Source organism: Centrocercus urophasianus, unplaced genomic scaffold (genome assembly GCF_019232065.1).
Source record: "Centrocercus urophasianus isolate 14NV4802_14NV808 unplaced genomic scaffold, USGS_Curo_1.0 seq_27, whole genome shotgun sequence".
Lineage (NCBI taxonomy): Eukaryota > Metazoa > Chordata > Aves > Galliformes > Phasianidae > Centrocercus > Centrocercus urophasianus.
The window spans coordinates 4,540,078-4,563,186 of NW_024884833.1; the positions used below are offsets into that span (position 1 = coordinate 4,540,078).

Below are 23,109 nucleotides of genomic sequence, written 5' to 3' on the forward strand. Positions count from 1 at the left end.
ACAGCTCTTCAGTGCTTAGATGTGACCTTATCTGGCTTGGACTGGACACAAATGAGCCCTTCTGTCCTATAGCCCTTGTCAGTATTTCCTCCTTTGTTTTGTTTTTTTTTTCTCCCTGTTCTTTCTGAGGCTTCTTTTGACTGGACTGAACTTGAGCAACACTGAGATTCCTTGTAAAGGGTAAGCATTTTCTCACTGGCTTACCTTGCCTTTGGTTATAGAATCACAGAATGGCTTGAGCTGGAAGGGACTTAAAAGATCACCTAGATCTAGCTGCCCTGCAGTGGTTGGGGACTTCTTTCAGAGACCAGGATGCCCAAAGGCCCATCCAGTCTGGCTTTGAGCACCACAAAGAACGTGGCATGCACAACTTCTCTAGGCAACTTATTCCAGTGCCTCACCACCTGAACAGTGAAGAATTTCTTCCTGATGTCTAATCTTAAATTTGTTCTCTTTTCATTTGTAACTCGTACCCTTGTCTTGTTGCTACTCTTTCTGATGAAGAGTCCTCCACCTTTCTTGTAGGTCCCATTTATATACTTGTCAATGGTTTATGGGCTGGTGTGGCCTGGTTCTGTGACTAACCGGATGGAGTGAGCCATGGATCTGAGCCCCAGAAAGGGTTAAGGGAAAAAGATAGATGGGCCTAAAACAAAACAGCAGCAATGATCTGAGGTGAAAATAACTAGTTTACTTAATACCAGAATGCAAGATAACACACTATAATACAATATAATTAGAATTAAAATTAATAAATTAAAAGAGAGTGTCCGAAAACTGAAAACCTGACACTAATGCTGAGGCAAGACATGCATTTGGAGCAAATAGAAGGGAGGAGAGCCAGATCCTGTGACTCTACCAGAGATTTCATCTCTTCTCTGAATGCAAAGTCCAGGTATGGGACTGGGGTATGTAGTTGTTCTTCTGGGATAGGTACCCAGAACTGGAGCATTAACTCTTTAACTCCCAGTGCACTACATGATGTTATGATGTGGAATACTGATAACCAAAAATCGTAAAATCACGACAATATTGGAAGGTTGTAGTGAGGTTTTCTCAAAGCCTTCTCTCATGTTGAACAAAGTCCAACTCATCCTCTTTTCAAGAGAGGAGGTGCTCCAATCTTTTGATTGTCATTTTGTCTCTCTTCTGGACCTCTTCCAACAGATCTATTTCTTTCTTATGTTAGGGGCCCCAGAGCTGAGCACAGTACTGCAAGCAGCAATTCCTGAAAGCAGAGTGGAAAGCCAAAATGTTGTCTTGATCTGCTAGCTATACTGCTTTTGACGCAGCCCAGAATATGTCTGGGTTTCTGGACTGCTACTGCACATTGTTGATTCATGTTTATTTTTTTTCTCCACCAGTAGCCCCGACTCTTTCTTTGCTGGGCTGCTAAAAATCTGCTCATTGCTCAGCCTGTATTTGTACTTGGTATTGCTACGATCCAGATGCAGGATCTTGCACTTAATCTTCTTGAAGTTCATAGGGCTTGCAGGGCTTGCACTCAAGCCTGCCCTCTCTGGATGGCATCCCTTGCCTCCACTGTGGCTTCACTCAGCGGGTTTTCCTATAGTCATAAAATCACAGTATTGGGGTTGGAAGGGACGTCAAGAAATCATCTAGTCCAATCCTCCTGCTAAAGAAGGTAACCTGCAATAAGTCACACAGGCACCCTGACAGGTCTTGAATGTCTCCATAGAAGGAGATTCCACAATCTCTATTTGCAACCTTTTCCAGTGCTCCGTCACCCTTACTGTAAAGAAGTGCTTCTGTGTGTTTTTATGGAACTTCCTATGTTCAAGTTTTAGGCCATAACTCCTCATCCTATCACTATGTACCACTGAAAAGAGCCTGGCCTCATCCATTTGTTTCCCTCCTCCCTTCAGTTATTTATAAACATTTATCAGATTCCCTCTAAGTTATCTTTTCCCTAGGCTGTGCAGACCTGGGTTACTCAGTCTTTCCTCATACAGGGGATGGTCCACGCCTTTCATCATCTTTTCTTGGCCCTCCGCTGGACTCCTTTTAGGAGATTTCTGTCTTTTTTTGAACTGGAGAGCCCAGAACTGGACAGTTTTCTAAATGTGGCCTCACCAGGGCAGAGTAGAGGATTCTTTCATTAGGTGGGTGCATAGTCTTTATAGTCTTTAACCGCATTTAACTGAACTCAGAGTTAAATAGTAGAGACTCAAATCAGTTAGAAGTGTAGAAATACACTGACCAAATATTGTGGAAATCTGAAATTAAGTCCTCTATTCTACAGAGCCTCGCTTGAAAGAATTAGCTCAAGTTTTTAGTCTTATCCAAGAGGAGAAGAACTTCAATTCATAAAAATCTCTAAAAGCATTCTTATATTCTTATGAGAAAGATGCTACTCAAGCCTCAACTTCTTTCCTTTTTATAGAGGAGGTGGTGCCCTCCTGTGCTAGATATATTTGTTGTAATGTTCCAGAGAGTATCACAATACGTAGAAGAACCAACACTCACATTTTTTTTCTGAGCGTGCTTAGCAGTACTTTTGTCATCTTTCTTTCTCTTTTTCTGTAAACAATAGTGTTCAACGAAAAGCTTCAGCAGAGACTGGTAGAAACTGAGAAAACATTTCATATTGCTCAACAGAAGTGGAAAGAACAACAACAAAGACTTGCAAGTGAAAAGGATGATATTCTCAGAACACACAAGGATGAATATGAATTGCTTCTTAAGGAAAGAAGTGAGCTAGAAAGCGTTTTGCAGGTATGATCTATTAATAGCTTTGAAGATGAATTGCATGAGATGATGCCTGGAACCTTTTTGGTGCAAAAGGCTAGGTAGTGGATTGGAATTTTTTCTGGTAGAGAAATCTCCCTAATAGATAAATGTTGCAATATTTTTTCTGAAGAGCATAACGCTGTGAAGTTACACTTACTGTTTTGCAGACTTTCCTGCTTTGCTGGAATGTAATACAGCAGGTTTCATGTTAAGCAGCTAAACCAAGTCAACAGTGCGCAGTGGCGGTGAGGCCCACTTGTCCTTTATATAGTTCAAAGCTGAGTTAGTAGAACCAGGGAAGCCTAAGACCTAGCTTCTGACTCAATTTTCCTTTCACCTCCCTTAGCCTGTCTTTTGCCTTTAAGCACAAAAAACACTTGTACAATATGGAGATAACATACTCATGGAATCCTGACTGTGATAATGGGATTTCCAAATGTGTGTTGTATGTTATTCGCTCCGTGAAACATAGAAGAATGTGATAAATGTCAGTGAAGTTTTAAAATTTCTGTAACCTTAGTACTGGTAGAAAGAACTGCTATTAGAAATTCAGATGGGAAAAAAAAAAATTAGTGTTTATAGGTGATATGTCTTATGCTGTGGATTTTTATTCTTCAGATAATTAATTTCTGTGTATTTCTGGTAAGTGCAGTTGGGCTGCACTGGCATGCATAAATCCCTTAGATGCAAAATATGCTTATGATTTTAATAACTTTTATGCTCTTTTCACAATCAAGCAATTCAAAATAATTATATTTCAAAGAAATGTAGTAATAAGCTGTGGAGATGTTAACATGCCCAACCATTAGCATATGCCACTGGGATAGTAACAGTTACATAATTATAATTTAATCATTTTAATCTCTATAATGGAAAATTGAATCACCATATGCCTCAGTGGTATAGCAACGCCAGTTAAGGAAAAATGAACAGGTATTTAACTACTATTAGAGAACATCTAAGAGAGGGCTATGAAGGTAGGAAAGGGTCTAGAGGGTAAGATATGTGAGGAGCTGCTCAGGTCCCTTGGTTTGTTTCAGCTTAGTGAAGACTAATGGGAGACCTCAAGGCTGTAGGCCCCCATCTCACACAGAGTGGAGAGGCAGGTGCTGATCTCTTGCGACAGCAGCAGGACCTAAGGGACTGGTTGGAGCTGCCTCGCAGGAGAGTCGTGTTGGGGTTTAGGAAAAGGTTCTTCACCAAGACAGTGATTGGGCGCTGGAACGGGTTCTCAGGGAACCCGTCTTGGCACTAAGCCTACTGAAATAAGTGTTTGGATAATGCTCTTAAAAATAAGAGTTGGAATTTTGGGTGATCCTGGATGGAGCCAAGAGTTGACTTGAAGATGCCTGTGGGTTTGTCTTCTTGAGTTCAGGATATTCTAATGCTCATGCTTTAAAAGAAGCGTAGAGCAAAGGCTCTAGTAGATTTGATAGCCGTTTACTCCTATACTCCGAAGAGTGACAAATGCAGAAAACAAGTTGCTACTTAGATATTCATTTTCTGTTACTCAACTTCTGTTTTTTTAAAATGTTTTTCCACTTTATTCTTTGTAACTTCCTTTAAAACATGAGAAACTTGACTCAGTTGGACTTGTTGCAGGTCAAGCTGCAGAAAATTAGCTCTGCTTTCTTCCCACGCACTTAGCTCCAGACCTGGGGCACTGCCAAACAGTCCTCCCAGTGACACTGAACAACCTGTGCCTGGCAGCTTGGAAGCTATGTTCTGACAGCAAAGTTACCTCTTTAACTACATTATGATGCTGTTTATCAGATTCTATACAGTACCCATAGGAGCGTCTATTAAAAAAAGATAAGAACAGAGAGAATTGTTGAATTGCATCTATTCCAGAGTACTGTGAACTTTCTTTTCAATCCTTTGAAAGCAGGGTGTAGTAAGAAAGATGCAATTAGACCTGAAATCAAGTGGTGTGGCTGCATTTGTTCTTGTGCTTGCAGAACAAGTTGCACTGTGTCAACAGTTTGGCCGGTTTTGGGCTGGTTCTGTGACTAATGGGGCAGAGGGACCCACAACCCCCCCCCCATCTTGAGACAGAGAGTGGGGGTTAAGAAAAAGGGATGGAGGTGGCCCTGAAAACAAAACAGCAGCAATGAGCTAAGGAAGAAAACTGATTTACTAAATATGATGGCAGAACGCATGAATACACAATATATTACAATATAATTGGAATTGTATAAATCAAATAAAATGAGAGAGTGTCCAAAAGTGGAAGGTCTTACTGTAATACTGAAGGTGAGATGGCTAGGGAGCCCACACTGTAGAGATGAGAAAGAAGGGGCAGTCTTGTAATTTGTGAGACATTTTATCTTTCCTACTAAATAGAACACAGGAATGGAACAGTGGAAGTCTTCTCAGAGGAGAAAAACAACATATCCCAGAACCAGGTACTCAGAACTATCAACAGAATTAGAACTGGAGCATTAACTCCCCAAGTTGAATTCCCAAATTCCCAAGGCACTACATGATGTTATGATGTGGAATACCTATAACAAAAGTCTTAAAACCATGACACGCTGTATTGCTGTGTTAATACTTGAGAGACCTGGTTGTGGAGGAAGATCACACAGCACTGTGTGATTTTGTTTAGTTTTGGTCTTACTTTATACAGATTAAAGAGATTCTAAGTATGTTTGCCAGTCCTTCTTGGAAAAGCTGTATCTAATAATGTGTGATTCTGAAGTTGGCTGTGGAAATCTTGAGGCGTGAAAATGAAGTCAGCTTAACCTATTGAGATGCATCTCCAGTGAATTAGAAGGCACTCACAAGGATCACTGAGTCCCACTCCTGCTTCTACCCCATATTCAAACCATATATATGATGGCGTTGTTGCCTTCCTTTAGATACTCTCTGAGAGCTTAATGTCCTTCTTATGTTGTGCTGCTCTATAAACTGCACTCAGTGCTTGAGATGAGGCTGCACCAGCGCAGAGAAGTCTCTTCCCTCAGTCAGCTGACAGTGCTGGGTATGATGCACTCTGGAGTCCAGGAATGGCTGCCAGGGATCTCTGCTGACTCATCTTCAACTTGCTGTCAACCTGAGCCCCCAGATCCCTTCCCATGGAGCTGCTCCCCAACTTCTTGTTACCTACTGTACATAAATTCAGGGTTATCTTATTCCATATGCAGAGTCTTGTTGGATTCCACGTGATTGGTGATTGTTAGACTTCAAAGTTGTCAAGATCTCTCTGCAAGGCCTTTCTAGTCTCAAGAGAGTCAGCATTCCCTCCTAATCTAGAGTATTCACTAGCTTACTTAGCATAATATGCCTTTAGCTCGTGTGTCCAAGTCATTTAAGAAGACATCTAAGAGAACTGACCTCAAAATGGAGCCCTGCAGAACCCCACTAGTTACTGGCCACCAGCTTGAAGCCCACCACCCATTCACTATAACTGTGAGCCTGACATGTCAACTGCTTGTTCAGCCATGGATTACATTTATCTTTAGCTGTATGCTAGATATTTTGTCCTGAAGAATACTGTGAGATGCAGTATCAAAAGCTTTGCTGAAATTCATGAAGCTTACACTGACTGGAGGGAAAGTAATCCTGTCTGATCTGTAACAGGCTCTTCAGTGTGTCTATTGATTATACTTTACAGCCCATCTGCTTCATAAGGTAAGAAAAATTTGGAGTTTAATAATAAGTGCAATAGCATCACCTTGTGGTTAGCCAGAAGATAGTATTATTTCCCAGAAACACTCCAGTTTTTTCTTAAATTACTTGTGTGATCGCATTGTTTATACACACATTAAAAAGTAAGCGATGTTTATATGTGTGTGCATATGCTATATGAGCATATGTGTATATGTTTTACATAGTCAAATATTTCTCCTTGTAGTTGATGAGGGCAGGTGACTATTGGGCTAACGTAGTACAGTTTCATACTTAGGAGAAGTCAAAAAATCTCCAAAACGTTTTTTAAGGTTATGACATCCTACAACTCATACTGACTTGTATAGCTAGCTTGATGTATTCCTCTTAGTTGTAGACTGATTAATGTCAGCTACATTTCCAGTATGAAATATTTTTAAATCTTGACACAGTATTTTTCCCCTACATATAAATGATATATTACTTATTTAATACATACTTTTCCTGGCTTATTTTTGTTAACATCTGGAAGGTGCACTGAAGAGATACAGATATTTAAGTGTGGAGAGAGTATGAGTAATTGTGTATTAAACTTTTCTTTTTTGCTCTGCAGTGGGAAGCCTGATGCAGGTGGGAGGAGACATTAGAGGATTAGTTTAATTTGTTTCCAGGGCTGTTATTTGCAGCATTGTATTTACTGTAGGTTTCCATTCTTAATTCATGTTTTACACAGATGTTCCTTGTTATCTTCTCAGGGGATGCAAAGAAAGTCAAACGATAGTGGCCTGCACATGAACGAAGAGGCAAAATAAACTTACTTTATAATTAGCAGTTTGTAATACTTAGCATGCTAGAGTGGCCCTGATTTCCTTACTGTCATGTTTGAATGATGAAAACTTTCTACCTTCAATTCAGAGGAACACCCAAAATCCATTTCTAGACTTTGGAAACAGCTTGTATTTGTTTGGTCTTCAGGTGTAAATGTGGTTCCATCAGACTTGGTTCTTCAAAAAAATCATTCTATATGAATAATTCACTTTGTCCTTCTCTTTCTCCATGCTAGGATTTATGATTAGTAATTTTTAGGAACAAGAAAAGTGATGTAGAAATAATAGCAGAGTGTGCAGACCAACTGAATACCTCTAGTTTATTTTCACAAAATGTCTCTTGGCAAGATATTGAATAGGATTAAATGAGCAAGAGGACTTAATGGAATCTTTCTGTGTTTTGCACAGAAAGCCATTTTAACAAATTAGGTCTCTGAAGGTTTCCAACTAAATCGCTGGATTTATAGCTTCTTCCTGATCCTGGTTATGAGAAAGCTTATTCCTGTCCACTAGACTAAAGCTAGTAATTCTGAGATTTCTGTGATCTCCAGCTTAAGTATGTGTTAGACTACTAGGAGTTCATTATTTGGCTACTTTTCTCCCAGCTAGCTGTGTTGTAGAAGTGAATTAGGTAGCAGTGACTCCATGGAGTTGTGTAGTCCAGCAGTGATATTAATTATCCCACTCCATACCTTCTCTCATTTTCTGAATGCAGAAACTGGAATGGGGAGCAGCATCTTTATTGGGAGATACTCTGTAGATTCCATACATAATTGTTTAAAGTAATTCAATTTCTGGACAAATGTCTTTCTAAGATTAGCAAAAATGAACATTTTAAGTTTATGGAAGTAACCAATTTTAAAAAGACTGATTTGATTTCAAGTTCTATTAATAAAACCAAAGCAAAATCAAACTTCCTGTCCCTATGTATCCTTTTGTCCAGTGCAATTGCATGCTTTCCTTCCATCACTGACATTTGGTAGGATGGTAGAAGAGTTTGGAAGAGTAGCCCTTTAAAGTTTCCTGTGGGGAATTGTCTCTGTTTTTACTGTAAGTGCAGAAGGTCATATTTATGCTGATTTTTGAACCAGTGCATTTTGCCTGGTGGTGAATGAAGAACTTGCATGCTCTTGAGCAGGTGGCTCAGTTGACAGGTTGGATTTTAATAAATGGTAATTCATTCTCTGTCCCCAGAGTGTTCCTTTTTTAAGCTCTGCATTATTATTATAAGACTTTAATAAAAGTATTATTTTATTCTCTCTTTTTTTTTCTTTTTTTTTTATTTAGAATCAGAATAGCGCTCTGCAAAACTTGAGTAAGAAGGTGAAAGATATGGAGCTGGAACATCGTGACTGTTCAGAGATGCTCACTCGTCATGTACACAAGCTTGAACACAGTGCTGAACAAGAGGAGCAGCTTAAAAAAGAACTCGAAGTAATACTTTTTGTTTACCACTATTCCTCTCAAGAAACACTGAAGCTCTGAGCACTTTTGTTATTGTGGGATGAAACCTCTCAGTTTTGTGCTGAGTTCTGTTTACAGAATTGACAGAATGTTGAACATCCTTTTTGCAGAGCAGCTGAATAGACCAATGTCACTTACTGTGTGTTTCTCACTTGAGACTGGTGTTAGAACAGCATGAAAACAAGGCTGAGATCAGGAAACCTTTCTTTTCTTTGCATTCTCTCTAACCATGTAATGTCTTTTTTGTTTTTAAATCCTGTTCTTTTTTGCTTAGGGTTTCTTATTTTTTTTTGCACAAGTTTTTAGAATAAGTAAACTTGAAATGGAAAATATACTAGAGCTGAGAAAGGTGCCAGATGGTGTACGAGGCAGAGAGAATAACATACCAGCAGTGATGCTTTACAGCACTCCTATCTATGCCTAAATGCTAATGGCAGTTTTAGTTTGTGTGTTGAGTGATATCTGTTACTGAGAAGTCTCAAGCTTTTCCAACTAGTGTCTTCTAAATGAATTTCTTTTACTAAAATGCTATTTGCAATTTTCTCCAAAGTTTCATAATTTTGTTCATCTAAGTTACTATAGTAACTGCTATCTGAACGTGTGATCTGAACCAAGAGATTCATGACAAAGGATTTGTCACTGGTAAAAAGTATAGAAACCAGATGTCTCTTTATGATGTAAGTTTCCTACCAGAGATAGTTTTAGACGTTTTCTGTGACTAAGTTCAGAAAATTGGCACTGCTGGAACATTAGGAGTCCTTAAGAATAATGTAATGTACATTTTTTAGCTGTACATCATTAGTTTGTTCTTTCTTGTTTTTCTCCTTAAAAGCAAGGAAAATGTTTAGAGAATTGGTTGCTAGAAAGTTAGAACACTGCAGTAAATGTGAAGTACGAAAGAAAATTACTGCAGGGAACATCAGAGCTCGTCAACTAAAAGCACTGATTATTGATGAATGAAGTGGACATTTGTAGCCTCAGAGATCTATAGGAAATCTATTGTTAGGTACTGCAAGGTGCATATATTGGCCTGGACAGAATTGCCTTCAGGTAGGAAAGTACTACGAAATTTGAATAGGCCTTTTAAAACAAAGATTTTTGCTTCAGCGGGCTTTCATGAGGGCTGTTTTTTTGTGTAACTCCAGGACATAAAATATTAACATAGAAATCATGAGCTGAAAGGAAGAATAAGGCAGGCAGTGGTTTCTCTCTTTAAGTAATTTAATTGGGTGTATTTACCATCTGTAAATTTATAAAGGATGCGCTCAGTTCCTCAGATATTTAACCGTGTGCTGGAGGTGGTTTTATTATGGAATGCTATATAGTAGCCAAAATCAACTAAGATAACTTAATTATGGCTTAAGTTTTATTAGAATCAATGTATCGATCCCTTTAATCTAGTGAGAAAACAATCTACACTACAGAGAAAGTATTCTTGTGGTATTTCCAAGTGTAGTTGTTTAAGCAACGATGAGGAAGGTAGGTGATAAATGTCCTTGCATAGGAGGTTTAAGCAAATGACTACAAGTTCGTCTGTATAAAAATAGTGAAAAGTAAATTAAACTGCAGTGCATATGCTCTGGTCTGCTTGCATCTCACCATCATAAAAGTAAATTTCAAATGTGTAGATGTGAGAAAGGACCTACCATTAAAATTAGGTTAATAGGAATCTCTGGGAAAAAAAACAAAGCACCTTTGTGCTTTGAGAAGTAGAAGCACTAGATGTTTCCCATTTATTGGTTATCTTATTTAGCTTATTGCTACCTGGAGACATCACACTGGGTGGTGGACTCACGCTCTAGGGTTTGTGACAGCAACATTATCTATGCTGTACAAAATACCTGCATCCCTGTTTGTTGAACAGTTTGTTCTGCCTGTTCTGTGATTATGAAAGGCTACCAATTCAAAATTTCTGAATTGACTGATTATCTGATTGATAAAACCTATTTTAAGTTGGTGTGTCAGCCATGATCCTGTCCTCAAAAAATTAAGCATACCGGGAAGCAGTTTAGTATTAAGAGAGCTTGAAGTCTGAATTGCAGCCTTTCTTGTTCAAAGCCTTTCTTTGATTTATACATTTGTCTTTCTACTTATTCTCTTGCATTCTGGAACTCAATCAGTTAGAGATATTTTCTTTCCTTCCTGAAGAAGCAGAGTGGAGGGACCTCAACAAAAAAGACCAGGTATGCTCATCTTCAACTTAGTGTGGCTACTGGAGCTTTCTCCTTGGAAATTGTGAAGGAAGTAATGCAGAGGTATTCAAGCTCAGATCTGTTGGATAAAGGAGGGGGAAGTGAGCACCGGGTTCCCTCCTAATTGGTGGAAGGAAGGGGCCATACCCTGTTAAAAGGGCATGCTGCATTCCCACATAGCCTTAGGTGCTTCTGTGAAGCCTGGAGATTGTTGAAATTTAAGCTCATTGCTATGTATAGAATTTCTTCCTCTCTGCCATAAGCAGCTGCCTTGGTAGCATGATCGCTTCTGTACATCATATTCTCAGTTGCCACTTTCTTCCTGTGTATTGTGGAAGAAGCATTAAAGAAGGGCAGTAAAGTCTGAGCAGTAGTTCTCACTACATGCCAATATGTTGCAGTTTCTGTACAGTTCTGTAATACTCTCACATGGTTCTGTGTCAATTTTAAACTCCTCACTCTGTGGGAATAAGTACTGCCTATTAGAAATACAGGTATTTCTGTTAATGTTCTGATAATCAGTCTGTATTTAAAGCTGTGATTAAATTATTGATGTTATTTTTACCTGTAATGTTGATATTTGAGGTGGATTTCCATTCAGAGGCCTTAAAGTAGTACACCTCAAACAGAAAACAATTTTTTTTTCATGTAGTAGTCCTGTATTTGTTTATCTTTCTTCATGTTATGGATTGCTTTTTTAAAATTCTCCTTAAATTGGAAAACAGTCTCAGAAGTTACCACTATTTAAATACTTAGCAGGCTACCTTATTATATAAGTAGGCATTAAATAGGAAATGTGTACTTTAGTTTTTTTATGACATTGATAATCTTAGGGAGGTTTGTGTGGAGAGTAGGGTTGTTCCAATTAAAAGGTCATCCTTTAATTTTTTGCTATTTGCTGCCTCTTCATGTGCACTTAGGATGAAGTTTCTCAGTTTGCAAAGCTGTTTACTACCCTCTGCTGGACATAAGAGAGAAGTCCATGAAAAAATACTTTCTACTGTAATGAATGAAATAAAAAATTTAAAAGTCTCTGACATTCCTAGAAAAGATTATATCTATTACATTGTAATAGAAAGAAAGAAGAAGAAAATTCTTAACCTCCTCCCCCTCTTTTTTTTTTTTTTTAATATTACTCAGGTGTTCTCCCTCAATTATTCTGAACATGATCTGAATGAACATGTTTCTAGTTTCTGGAGTATATTTCTAGTTTCTGGAGTAAGAATTGATGTGAATGATTAGTCTGGGAAAATTACCATTATTCTGTTGTAAAATAGCTGTTCCAGCTTGCAGCAGTACCAAATGTGGTGTATTGCTGCGTGAGCCTGGGGTCCTTCTGAACACATACTCTACCAGGGAAAAAAATGAAGTTGAAACCTTGTTATTGTTCTGTCTCTTTAGCCCAAGATTCACTAGTCAAATTCTTGATATATTTGTACTGAACTCATCAAGATCCTACTATTAATGAATGTTAATTTTGTGGAACCTGAGTCTTTCATTTTTGCCCTTTGCTTCTTTAACTCTGGAAGGATGATTTCTTGGGAAATATAGAGCAGTTTGTATATAAAAACAGTGTTTCTTGTAATGTGTCTGGCTGCCAAAAAGCTGGGTAGGAAAGCTATTTGATGAACAAGGAATGAAAGAGGAGTGTGGATTTTTATCATGAAAAACAGAATTATTGTTTTATAAATTTCAGACTCTGTCTTGTTCATGGAACTGTGGTGATACTCTATTTTCTGTTACATGTTTTTGAGGTTGCTGACTCCCAGAAAGTTGGAGCTCAAGGTCTGTCAAGGTTTTTAAGCCTTTCTCCTGAGTCTTGAAGAATGTCCCATAACTTGGTTCATTTTATTTCAGAGACTTTGAGTATATTGCTGTATTTGTGATACTTTTAGTGTTTTGCCATTTTAAGATCAGTCCCTTAGCTTTCAGAAGGTCTTTCTGTATTCCCCTCCTTCAAGTATATAGACCTTTCACTATGCTGCTGAACATGTAGTCTTGCATTACTTTGGCAAAGCTGCTATAATGGAAAAATGACTGGGAAGAAAACTTGTTTGAGTGATGGTCCACCTCTGTATTTACAGAAAGTGTAAGTATGTGTAATAAAAAAGTACGCGTAATAGTGAAGTTGTGAATGTACTAAATTTCTTACTGTATACAAGTTAGTGAATTGAGAAATTGAATCTCAGATAAAAGCAAAATTGTGAACAGACAAAACTAACTGAATTGCAGTTGTATAGATCTCGCAGGAAAGAGTTGATAAAGCTTCAAACAGTATAAGAAAGGACACATTCCACAGCCTGTTAACAGTGCCACTAGTTAAAATTTGAAGTCCTTTTTGTTTTGTCTGCCTGCACTTTCCTTTGTGGCTCGCTCATATTGAAGCCTCCACTTCATAGGGTCTCCACAATCATCTGCACTCCCTCACAGCTCATATGTAGGAATTAAAGTTACTGTGGCTGTCTTATATGCCCTTTAAGCACTGCATTTTAGTGGCTCCAAAGTTCAGGTTATTTCAGTGACATGCTTACTAATGTAATGCACTGTACAGAGGGCCTTCCTTGTTATCACCAACATTTTATTGTGTTATTCAAGCAAAAGTTGAAGACTTCTCACTCTTAACTCACTGTCAGACCAAAGCTGAATATTCTGTAGACCTTACTAGGATTTAGTAGTCACACTTTAATCTTGTCTGTGCGTGTATAAAGTGACAGTGTTGATGACTGGGCTTTTCAGGATTTTATGAACTGTGGAGAATAAGACCCAAAAGAGATACTCTTTTCCTCTCAAAGTACTGTAGGAAGGGAGAGCAATTAAGATGGGTTTGCGAACTGCAAATCAGTTGGGGTAGGTTTGCACTTTATCTAAAGGCAACCAAACTATAGCTGTATAACAATCTTATTGGTTTTGACTTTTTTTCCTAGAGACAAGCATATGGATTATTTTATAGCCTCCAAATCAGTGTTAAACAGGTCAAATATGACTCCTGTCAATGAGATATGTTACTCTTCATTTATAGGACTTCATTGTAGGAAATATTGATAGTGTAGACTGCATTCCATAAAGCTGAAAGAACATTTACCTCAGTGGTTAAAAATTGCTTGTAGTTGAGTACTTTTATGGTTAACAATAAGTTGTTTATTATCTGGACAGGAGATGGCTCCACCTTACCATGATCGAGAGGCACCAGTATTTCTAACAGTAGATGGAAGTGGTCAGCATATTTTCCAAAGATGTGCTTAAACCTGACTTCTTAATTTGAGTTAGGATTTGTTGGGAAATGCTTTTAAGTTGGAAAAAGTGAGATCTTAATCTGAATGTGGAAGTACATAAATAGAGCGATGATTCTGATCTGATGTGTGTTCTCTTCCCTGAAAACTGTATCCTGGCTGAGCATTGCATGTAAGAGATTGTGTACTTAAAGCCATAGAAGTGTATAAATATCCTAATAATCTTTGTACTCTAAAAATCTTGCAGAAGTTACCAAAATAGAAGCAGAGGAGGGAAAAAGGACTTACACTACCACATCTGAAGTTGATAATTGTTGGAAATGTACTTTTTTTTCTCTTCTTTATTGTTTGCTGAAGGTTTTGTTCAATTAAGTAGCTGTGGCATTGCACATATACAGGATATTGGGCAGTACATTCTGAAGGAGAAATTCAGTTTCACACATACTGCGGTACTTACAGTAAGGATGAGGAACTGAGAAACATGGAAGCCACACAGACACTTTGGAAAATAGTACTGCAAACTGTTGATGTTTGGAAATGCAAAATTGTTGTTGTTGGAATGTTTTGGAATGGAAATTCCATGAGTTCTGTAGTACCGTACTTGTCTGTCTTCAGATATGCTGCACGTCAAGTGAAAACAGACATGATAGGTGAGCTCTGTCACTACTGAATATTACTGAATAACCAATGTTACCAGTGTTGCATAAGAAAAAAAGCTTCAGAGAACCCACTTATTTCAGTCCAATCCTAGCAATATGTTACTAAAAAGAAATAGTCCACGCTAAAATGAAAAACATTCCTGTTTAACGATCAACTAAAAAACTGCAGTCTGGATATCTGAGATCCGCAAGCTTTCTCTAGAATTTGTTTTCATGCATCTGCTTGGTATACAGGCATTTTGTAAAGTTTTTGAATACAAAGGGAGACTGACTGTTATCTTTTGCCTGATTCAAATGAGGTTTCCATCTTTCTGTCTTTCAGAAAGGTATGTGGAACTCCTCTCTTCATCCCAGTTTGTGTTCCGGAGTTTTTAATGTAGTGTTACAGATTAGACTCATCCCTGACATTTCTTTCTCCCACAGGGTACACTGTAGATCATTATCTCTGCTACAGGATGACAACAGTATGCGTTATGGAGTGAAGTGCTTATAAGGATTAGCAGAGCCTATGTGAGACATCACAAGGAAAATAAACATTTATATGAAGTGTTTGAAGTTTTTTAAATTTTTCCTCTTTAGTCTCAGTTTGGAATCCAGATCTCATTTCTGTGGCTGATGTATACTTAGATGAACAGCAATCCCAGATAGTATTCTAACTGAAATGTGATATTTGATGAATCTTTCTGTTGTTTAGCCAGGCTTATATGCTAATTTCTGATTAAATACCTCTTGCAGTTTTTGGTTTTCCCACAACTTTTCTTCTGACTTACTGACATCTCACTTTGTTTAAATTTACTAAATATATGGAATTGTAGAATATCCCAAGTTGGAAGGAACTCACAATGATCGTCAAGTCCAAATCCTGGCTTGACACAGAACTACCTAAGAAAACAAACCGTATGTCTGAGAGCATTTTCCAAAAGTTTCTTGAACTCCGTCAGGCTCATTGCTGTGGACACTGTGCTGGGGAGCCTATTCCAGTGCCTGACCACTGTCTTGGTGAAGAACCTTTCCCTAACTCCCGTCCTGACCCTTCCCTGACAGCTCCATGCAGCTCCCCCAGATCCTGTCTCTGTCACCAGAAAGCAGAGGTCAGTGCTGCCCTTCCCCTCCCCTTGTAAAGAGCTGTTGGCTATGATGAGGTTCCCACTTAGTCTCCTCTAGGCTGAACAAACTAAGGGATCTCAGCTGCTCCTCATACATCTTGCTCTCAAGACCCTCCGCCATCCTTGTATCTCTCCTTTCAACACCCCATAGTAGTTATTGAATGGTTTGGGTGGGAAGGGGCTCTGAAAATTATCTCATTGCAACCCCCTTGCTACAGGCAGGCATACCTCCCTTCAGGCCCCATATGGTGAACCAGAAGCTGCAGTGACCAAATAAAAGAACCCTAGAAACAGAATATTCAGAAACAGGAGGACATCTTCATTACATCCCCAGTTTACTGGTGTATTTTTTCTGTAAGGTCTTAAGTTTCCAAAATTATTTTGCGCAAGAGAGTTGCTTATACTGGTAAACTAAGATTGAAGTCTACTTGAAGAATTTTTCAAGACATGAGGACATTGTAGTTCAAATACCATCTTTGGCTACTAGCAGTCCAAGAAAGTAGTAGTAGGTTTTGCCTGGTCCCTGATAGTGACTAATGTTGAAAGAAAATACATACTTGTTCTCTCTTTAGGTCTGTGTTTTCTGAAGTTTCAGCAAGCTAATTTAAACAAGGCTTTAAAAATTGAAGTTGTAGGAAATTATTGGTATGAGTCAGGACTTTAAAAAGTCAAACAGAAGATGAACTTCAAAAACAAGAAGAGAATTTGAGGTTCCTAACCTTGCAAATTAAATACTAGTTTTCCTGGTTCTTCCTGTTGTAGGCATGCTAGTTCTACAGGTTAGTTCCTCAGTAACTTGTAAGAACTGAAGCAGATTAACCATCTGCAAATATGTCCTTTTAAATGGAACTGCTCTCAGACAGCAGAAGAGTGATGTGTTGCCACTTTTTACTTCTTTCAGAATTTTTTAGAAATGAATTTCTGTATTTCTGGCAGTTGAAGTTTCCTCTGGACCATGCCTTTTGCCCTTGCAGTTAAGTGTCCATCATGTCAGCTTTACATGTGCTCTAGTTTTCAAGTTCTATGTTAAGAACTACATATAGAATCTGTTCTGGAGAATAAGATTGGTCCATTTTCTTCCATTCTTTCAGGTACTCTCAATCAAGCTGTTACTTACTCTATTTTTATTTATCTATCTATCGGGACTGTCTCTTTGTTCCCCAGGGTACTCGTTTGCAGAAATAAATCAATGATTGTGGTGTCTTTTAACAAGCAGAAAGTTATTTTCTTGCTTCATTCGAAGGCAGAATGAGATGAAGGCAGAGAACAGAGTTCTCAGAAAATCTGACATTAGTGGTCAAATGAGCTTATGAATTAGTAATTAAAACCTTGCAGTCACTTTTTTCATTTTTTTTATTCTAGTGTTCAGTATAAAAATAGGTGCTTGTACAAGCTAGCCAAAGATGGAAGGTAATTTTTGCACTCGAGTCTATATTGCGAAATGCTCCTGTTGAAGTTCTTAGGTTTTTTTTAGCTGTTGTAGTTCTAAATGCATAACTTGTGATAAGTACCTTCTTCACCTTTCACTTTACTCTTCCAATCAAGCTTAAATAAAGCTCTATTAAAGCTGACTACTACTACTACAAAGAAAAAAAAAAAAAAAAAACAAACCATGAAATCCATCTTAACATTTTTTGTTCGTGGACTACTTTTACTAGGCTGGCAGGGCAGTATTTGTTTGTAAAACCATCCTTTTGGAAGCTGTTGATCTGTTGAAGGATGCTAAGGAGGTCGTTACAAAATGATCCAGGTGATAGTTTGTTAATTTTGCATTAAAGCTGATGTTTGGAAGGAATAAGACTTTAAGACTAAATCAGTACTTAAAATTTTGAGGATAGTCTTAGAAATATGGAAGTATAGGAGGAGAGTCTGTGCAGGATTTTTTTCTTTGATTATGTTAAACATAAGACTTCTGAGAAAGAGTTCAGGCCTTCTGACATATCTTACTGTGGAGTAGGTTTGGTAAGCTCTATGCTTTTTCTGCTTTTCTCTTTGGTATGCTTCTGACAAACATCTGTATTGAAAATTTTTCCTTTTTTTGTTTGCGTATGTGAGAGAGAGATTATACAAACGAGCATTACATTTATTGTCAAGAACCTTTGTTCTAACATCTGTTAAAATTTCTTCTCTTAAATGCTTGCAACCAAGATGCAGTCTCACTGATTTTACATTTCCAAAATCAAGAATTTTGATTGTATTTATGCAAACTGAAATGCGCTTATGTTAAAAAAAACCCTGTTGCTATCCCAAAAAACTAAGTAAGGAAGTAGCCTGTCTTTTTAACATCTTGTGGCCAATCCAGATTTTAGAACAGATTTCTAGCATAGTCATTGGCATTCTTTAAATGTTGGAAGAATGGACAGTCAAATACAGACAATCCCATGTTGCTTAAACTGTGCTTGCATATACAGATACTCTGTTCTGTAATGCATTGTGACTGATTTGATTAGTCAGGATATTCGTTAAAATATTGTACACTTCCTGACATTTTTCTAGACAAAACCAGCAGAACAGTTAGAAGTCAATACAAATACTGTTTTAGCTCTTTGAAACAGTGTTCTTAAAGTTCTTTGGCATAGTGAATCTCATTGATTTAGGCCTGCTAAGCAGTGTATTCTTGGCATTTTAATTGGAAATTACATGCTAAAAGCAGTATGTATTTATGGAATTCTCAGTCTTCTCAATACTTTGTAATCTCATTACTAAATTTATAGATACTCTATTGTTATTTCATTGTTTTCTGGAAAATGTAGGCTGGATTTGTGTTGCCTCAGGTTACAACCTTGGTAAAAGCAAATACTATGGTAATCAATAGAAAATTTGAGCTCAGTCTTTTCACTTTTTGATTCCAGCCACAGTTTTTTTAGTTCTAAAACAATGCAGTGATAACATAATGCTAAATCAATTTACTTAACAGAATAGAAAATCATGTAATATTTTAGCTCTGCAAAAATTATTTTGATATGTGTTTCTTAGATCATTTCTTGGATAATCATAGTTTCCTGTGCAAGTCAGATATACTGGAGTGGTATACAGAATCCTGAAATACTGAGTTATAAGAATCTGTGTGTTATGTTTACGATCTGTCTGAACTTAAATTTCTTCAAAATGTACTTCTAGGCAGCAACAGACAGAATAAAGCAATTGGAAGAAAGCGTTGAAGAGGAAAGAGCAGCACATTTGAAATCTAAATTCAGTTTGGAAATCACCCAGGTAAACTTTTTGTTAAATATTTTGTGGAGCTTTATATCAAACGTGTTCCTGAAGTTATAAAGTTGCAGTCTTCTAGATGCTTCAGTAAGAACACTGGATTTTTTTTTTTTCCATTTAAATTTCAAGACTGTAATACATAAAGGAAAGATCAGAAAAATACCTGTTTCTCAGGGAATATTCTTTTCAATTTTTTAAAAATATTAATAATTTATTCAGATTTGTAAGAATAAGAGTGTAACTTCTCCTAGTATTTATATAGTGTAGGAAAAAGAAATATTTAATTAGAGCTACAAGCCAAGGTACCATATAAATATCCTATGTCTTTTGACTAGAAATTTACTGGGACTATTTGGATATGCAGTATATGCATCTGACTTCTATAGGAATGAGTACTGAATAAATGCACACTGAAACTGCTGTTTCAAATATTGTTCAAAGTAGATTTCACCTTCAAACAACATTACAGTATCAGCAACTACCAGTAAAGGTTAATTATATGAGAAAACGTAATATGTATACTTGAATATTAAATCTTTGCATTTTTAGTAATGGATATCTATATGACTGAGAAGAGCTGTGAAATACTGGCATTTTAGGAAGCAGTAGGGAAAGATCTCAGATTTGTCCCAGAGGAGCTTGAGACAGCTCTTTGAAGAAGGTAGCAAGGCTGGTAGACCAGCTGAAGTTTCTCAACACCAATGCATGCAGCATGAGCATAAGCTGAAGGAGTTGGAAACCATAGTGCAGTTAGAACAATATGACTTACCATCACATTTTCATGATAGCAGTTAATAATTGCACAACTGGAGCAAGACAATTAAGATCTGCAATCTGTTCAAAAGAGATGGGCAGGGAAGGATGGGTAGGGGTGTTGCCTCTGAAAAATAGTCATAATCAGGTTGAAAGCTTGGGAGTAGAAAAAATAAAAAAAAAGTCAGGGATCAGACCAATAAACACCTTGTGGTTGCAGTTTACTGCAGGCCGCTGTAAGCAAAGTCTGCAAGTCTGAAACAACCTATTGAATGTGAATGTGTATAAGTCTATGGAACCTTACAACACTGTGTATTCAATGAATATATGGGTGCTATAATTAAGAAATATACAGGAAAGTTAGGTTAAACAGATTATCACGCTAAAGAAGAACAGATGCAAAGCTTACCCTTGTCCTGAGATCACTAAGAAGACTCTAAGAGGAGTAGTCTCCAAGTGAGATCCTTCCCCAGTGCTAGTCAGTTCTTAAATGGGGTCTAGGAAAGGTGGAGCCAGGCTCCCCCCCCTTCCAGTAGCACAGGAGAATTGTCTTCACCTGTGCTCCCAGAGCTGACTCATTGCTCACCTCAGGTTGTCAGTCAGAGGTTCAGGTTGTGATTCAGCAGTTCCCATATGGACACACATCTCAGTTCCTGAAAGAGCTATCTTACGTGGTTGCAAAGCAAGTCTTCACTATATTTGAGAAGTCACGGCTGTCAGGTGAAGTCCCCAAAGAGAATTGGGAAATGAAGACCTGGGGAATCCAAGGCCGATCACTTCTATGCCTGGGGTGGTTGTAAAACAGATTCTCCTAGAAGCTATGTTAAGGCACGTGAAAGATGAGATGATCTGAGGCACCAGCAAAGCTTCACCAAGCACCTTCCCAACTAGGTGACTTTCTGCAGTGAAGTAATGGTGTTGATGGACACAGGAAGGGGAACTGATTCCATCTCCCTGGATTTGTGCAAGGCTTTTGATGTGGTCCCATACCACAGTCTTTTCTCTAAATTGGAGAAATAAGGATTTGAAAGGTCGATTATTCAGTGGATAAATAATTGATTGGATTGTTGTAGCCAGAGGGTTGTGGTCAATGGCTGTTGACCACAGGTGGGGCTGTTGGAGTGCGTCCAAAGAAGGGCCACAAAGATGATCTGAGGGCTGGACCACTACACCTTGTTCAGTCTGAAGGTAAGGTCGTGGGCAACCTGATCTTGTGGGAGCTGTCCTTGCCCATGGCAGGTGATATTCAAGGTTCTTTCCAACCCAAGCTGTTTTATGAGTCTATGATCACATAATGTTTGACCAAATGAGGCAATTACAGCTTACTTTAGAAGGCAAGCAAAAAAAAACAAAACAAAAAAACCCACTACTTTAATATTCTTATAATACAAGACTTTACAATGTAAATTTTACAAACTTAGTCAGTAAAATTTGTATTCTTCCTTTCTATTTCCTGAGCAACAAAAATAAATGATGCTGTTTTTGAGTTAGTTTTTTTCCTTATTTTAATGATCTTCTTTGTGAAAGTGCTCTTATTTATTTATTTATTTATTTAAGGGTATCATTAAGGTAGTAGAAAGTAGAGATTTGCTTTTCTTCGTTTTCTTCGTCTACTTCATCATATTCAGTGGAACTGAGAGGGCAGTTCCGTAAAATTAGAGACTTTTATAAATAAGCAGCTGGTACAGTTTTCTTCTTTTTTTGAATATGTGGACTTTTCAAGTATGGTTTCCTCTTAGCAAAAGTAATAGTTGTAGTCTTTGCAACCATGTATCAAACTTAAACAATAGAATTCCCCTGAAAAACTGTGCCTAAAACCTAAAAGATGAAAAAGTCGTACACCCCTAAGAACATTAAAAGGCATTTTTTTCAACTTACTGTTTATCTCTGAACTATTTATACATTTCTGCATATATTCAATGCTTTTTCTCAAAATGCAGTAAGACAGATTTAATGGAATATAATTGTCCTTAAAGCAGAAAATGGAACAGCATTAAATACCATGATACTTTTTTCTAACTTGCTTTCATTGTTTTCTGATCACTTGGTAGATGAGAATTCGAGAACTTGAAGGAGCTTTACAAATGGAAAAAGTCAGCCAGGCAGAAGCTCTTTCAGACTTAGAGATGATCAGGAAGGAATTCAAAGAGGTAGAAAATGCATATGAGAGAGAAAAACAGAAAGCCCAAGAGAACTTGGAAAAAGTCAATAGGTAAGTTATCTTTTATATCCACTGAAAATTGGCTGTAGGAAGCTGGAATAGCACTAACAGTTCTGTAGTTTCCTATCAGTAGAAAACAGTACCATCCTACACTCCTTGTCAAACCTAAAAAAGGCTTCAAACCTGGTGTTCCGTTAATAACAGGTCCATACTCGTAAGCATACATGTTAGGGGAAGGTGGAGGTTATTATGTAGGTTATTTGTCTAAGCAAAATACTGAAAATGATAGTTATGATAGGGTCTTGTAGCACTTGGGAGAAGTGTAGAAAAACATACACAGTGGGTTTAAAAGTATTTTTTTCTTTATACAAATACAATGTTATGATGAGAAGTTGTCATGGAAGTAGGTGGATCTTCAAGATTTCTATCTAGGAATTGTTTATTATTTCTGCTAAATAATCTTCATTTTCTGCTTTTGAATAAACCTGGAAAGTTTTGACTTGGTAAGAATAGGACAGGAAAAGGTGTAAAGTAGACAAAATTAACTGGAATTCCTTTCCCGCTTGGTACATTCTGCTTTGTCTGTGGTAACAGATGGTTCTTGGAAGAATGGCTGTGTTATACTTACCATGCAGATAGAAGGATGCACAGTACTGTATCTTCTTCCTTGGCTGAATCAAGTATATCTTGGGATAAGAAAACATAAGAAGAATGGTGTTGTAAAACAGGTAGCTAAGCAGTAAGTAAAATAAAGGATAGATTTAGAGAAGGAAGAGGTTTGGAAGAACTTAAGTTGATGGATTACCGTGGTGTTCTGGGTAGAGAATTCTGTGGACTTTAGAGCACTGAATTCGGCCTTTCTTATATACGTGGTTTCGGAGATGTTTTTAGTAACATATTTGAAACATCTGCTGTGTTATTAACACAATGGAACTCTTCACCAAAGTTAGGTCAAAAGAAGTCTGAAAGTGAGATTGTGCATTTAGGTAAACAAAAGCCATATTAAAAAAAAAAAGAAAAAAGAAAAAGAAAAAACCCAAACTTTTTCTTCAAAGAAAAGAAAATAATTTTCATGTAAAAATGGTGAGAATGCATGAAATACATTATGATAGTAATCCAGTGTCATTATTCAGGAATATTGCAGTTT

At 37.5% G+C, this 23,109-nt stretch overlaps 1 protein-coding gene across 6 annotated transcripts in view; it reads left to right on the forward strand.

Annotated features, from left to right (window-relative positions):
* CCDC171 (coiled-coil domain containing 171) overlaps positions 1–23,109 on the forward strand; it is a 186,611-nt gene that overhangs the window by 8,614 nt on the left and 154,888 nt on the right. For all 6 annotated transcript variants that reach the window (XR_006170278.1, XR_006170279.1, XM_042826746.1 and 3 more), the window contains exons 5-8: positions 2,555–2,736; positions 8,475–8,621; positions 18,959–19,051; positions 21,853–22,013. Coding sequence is in view for 4 of the 6 variants with exons in the window: in XM_042826746.1 (XP_042682680.1) it covers positions 2,555–2,736; positions 8,475–8,621; positions 18,959–19,051; positions 21,853–22,013 (583 nt within the window). In the remaining 2 variants the exon portion in view is untranslated. The remainder of the gene's footprint in view (positions 1–2,554; positions 2,737–8,474; positions 8,622–18,958; positions 19,052–21,852; positions 22,014–23,109) is intronic.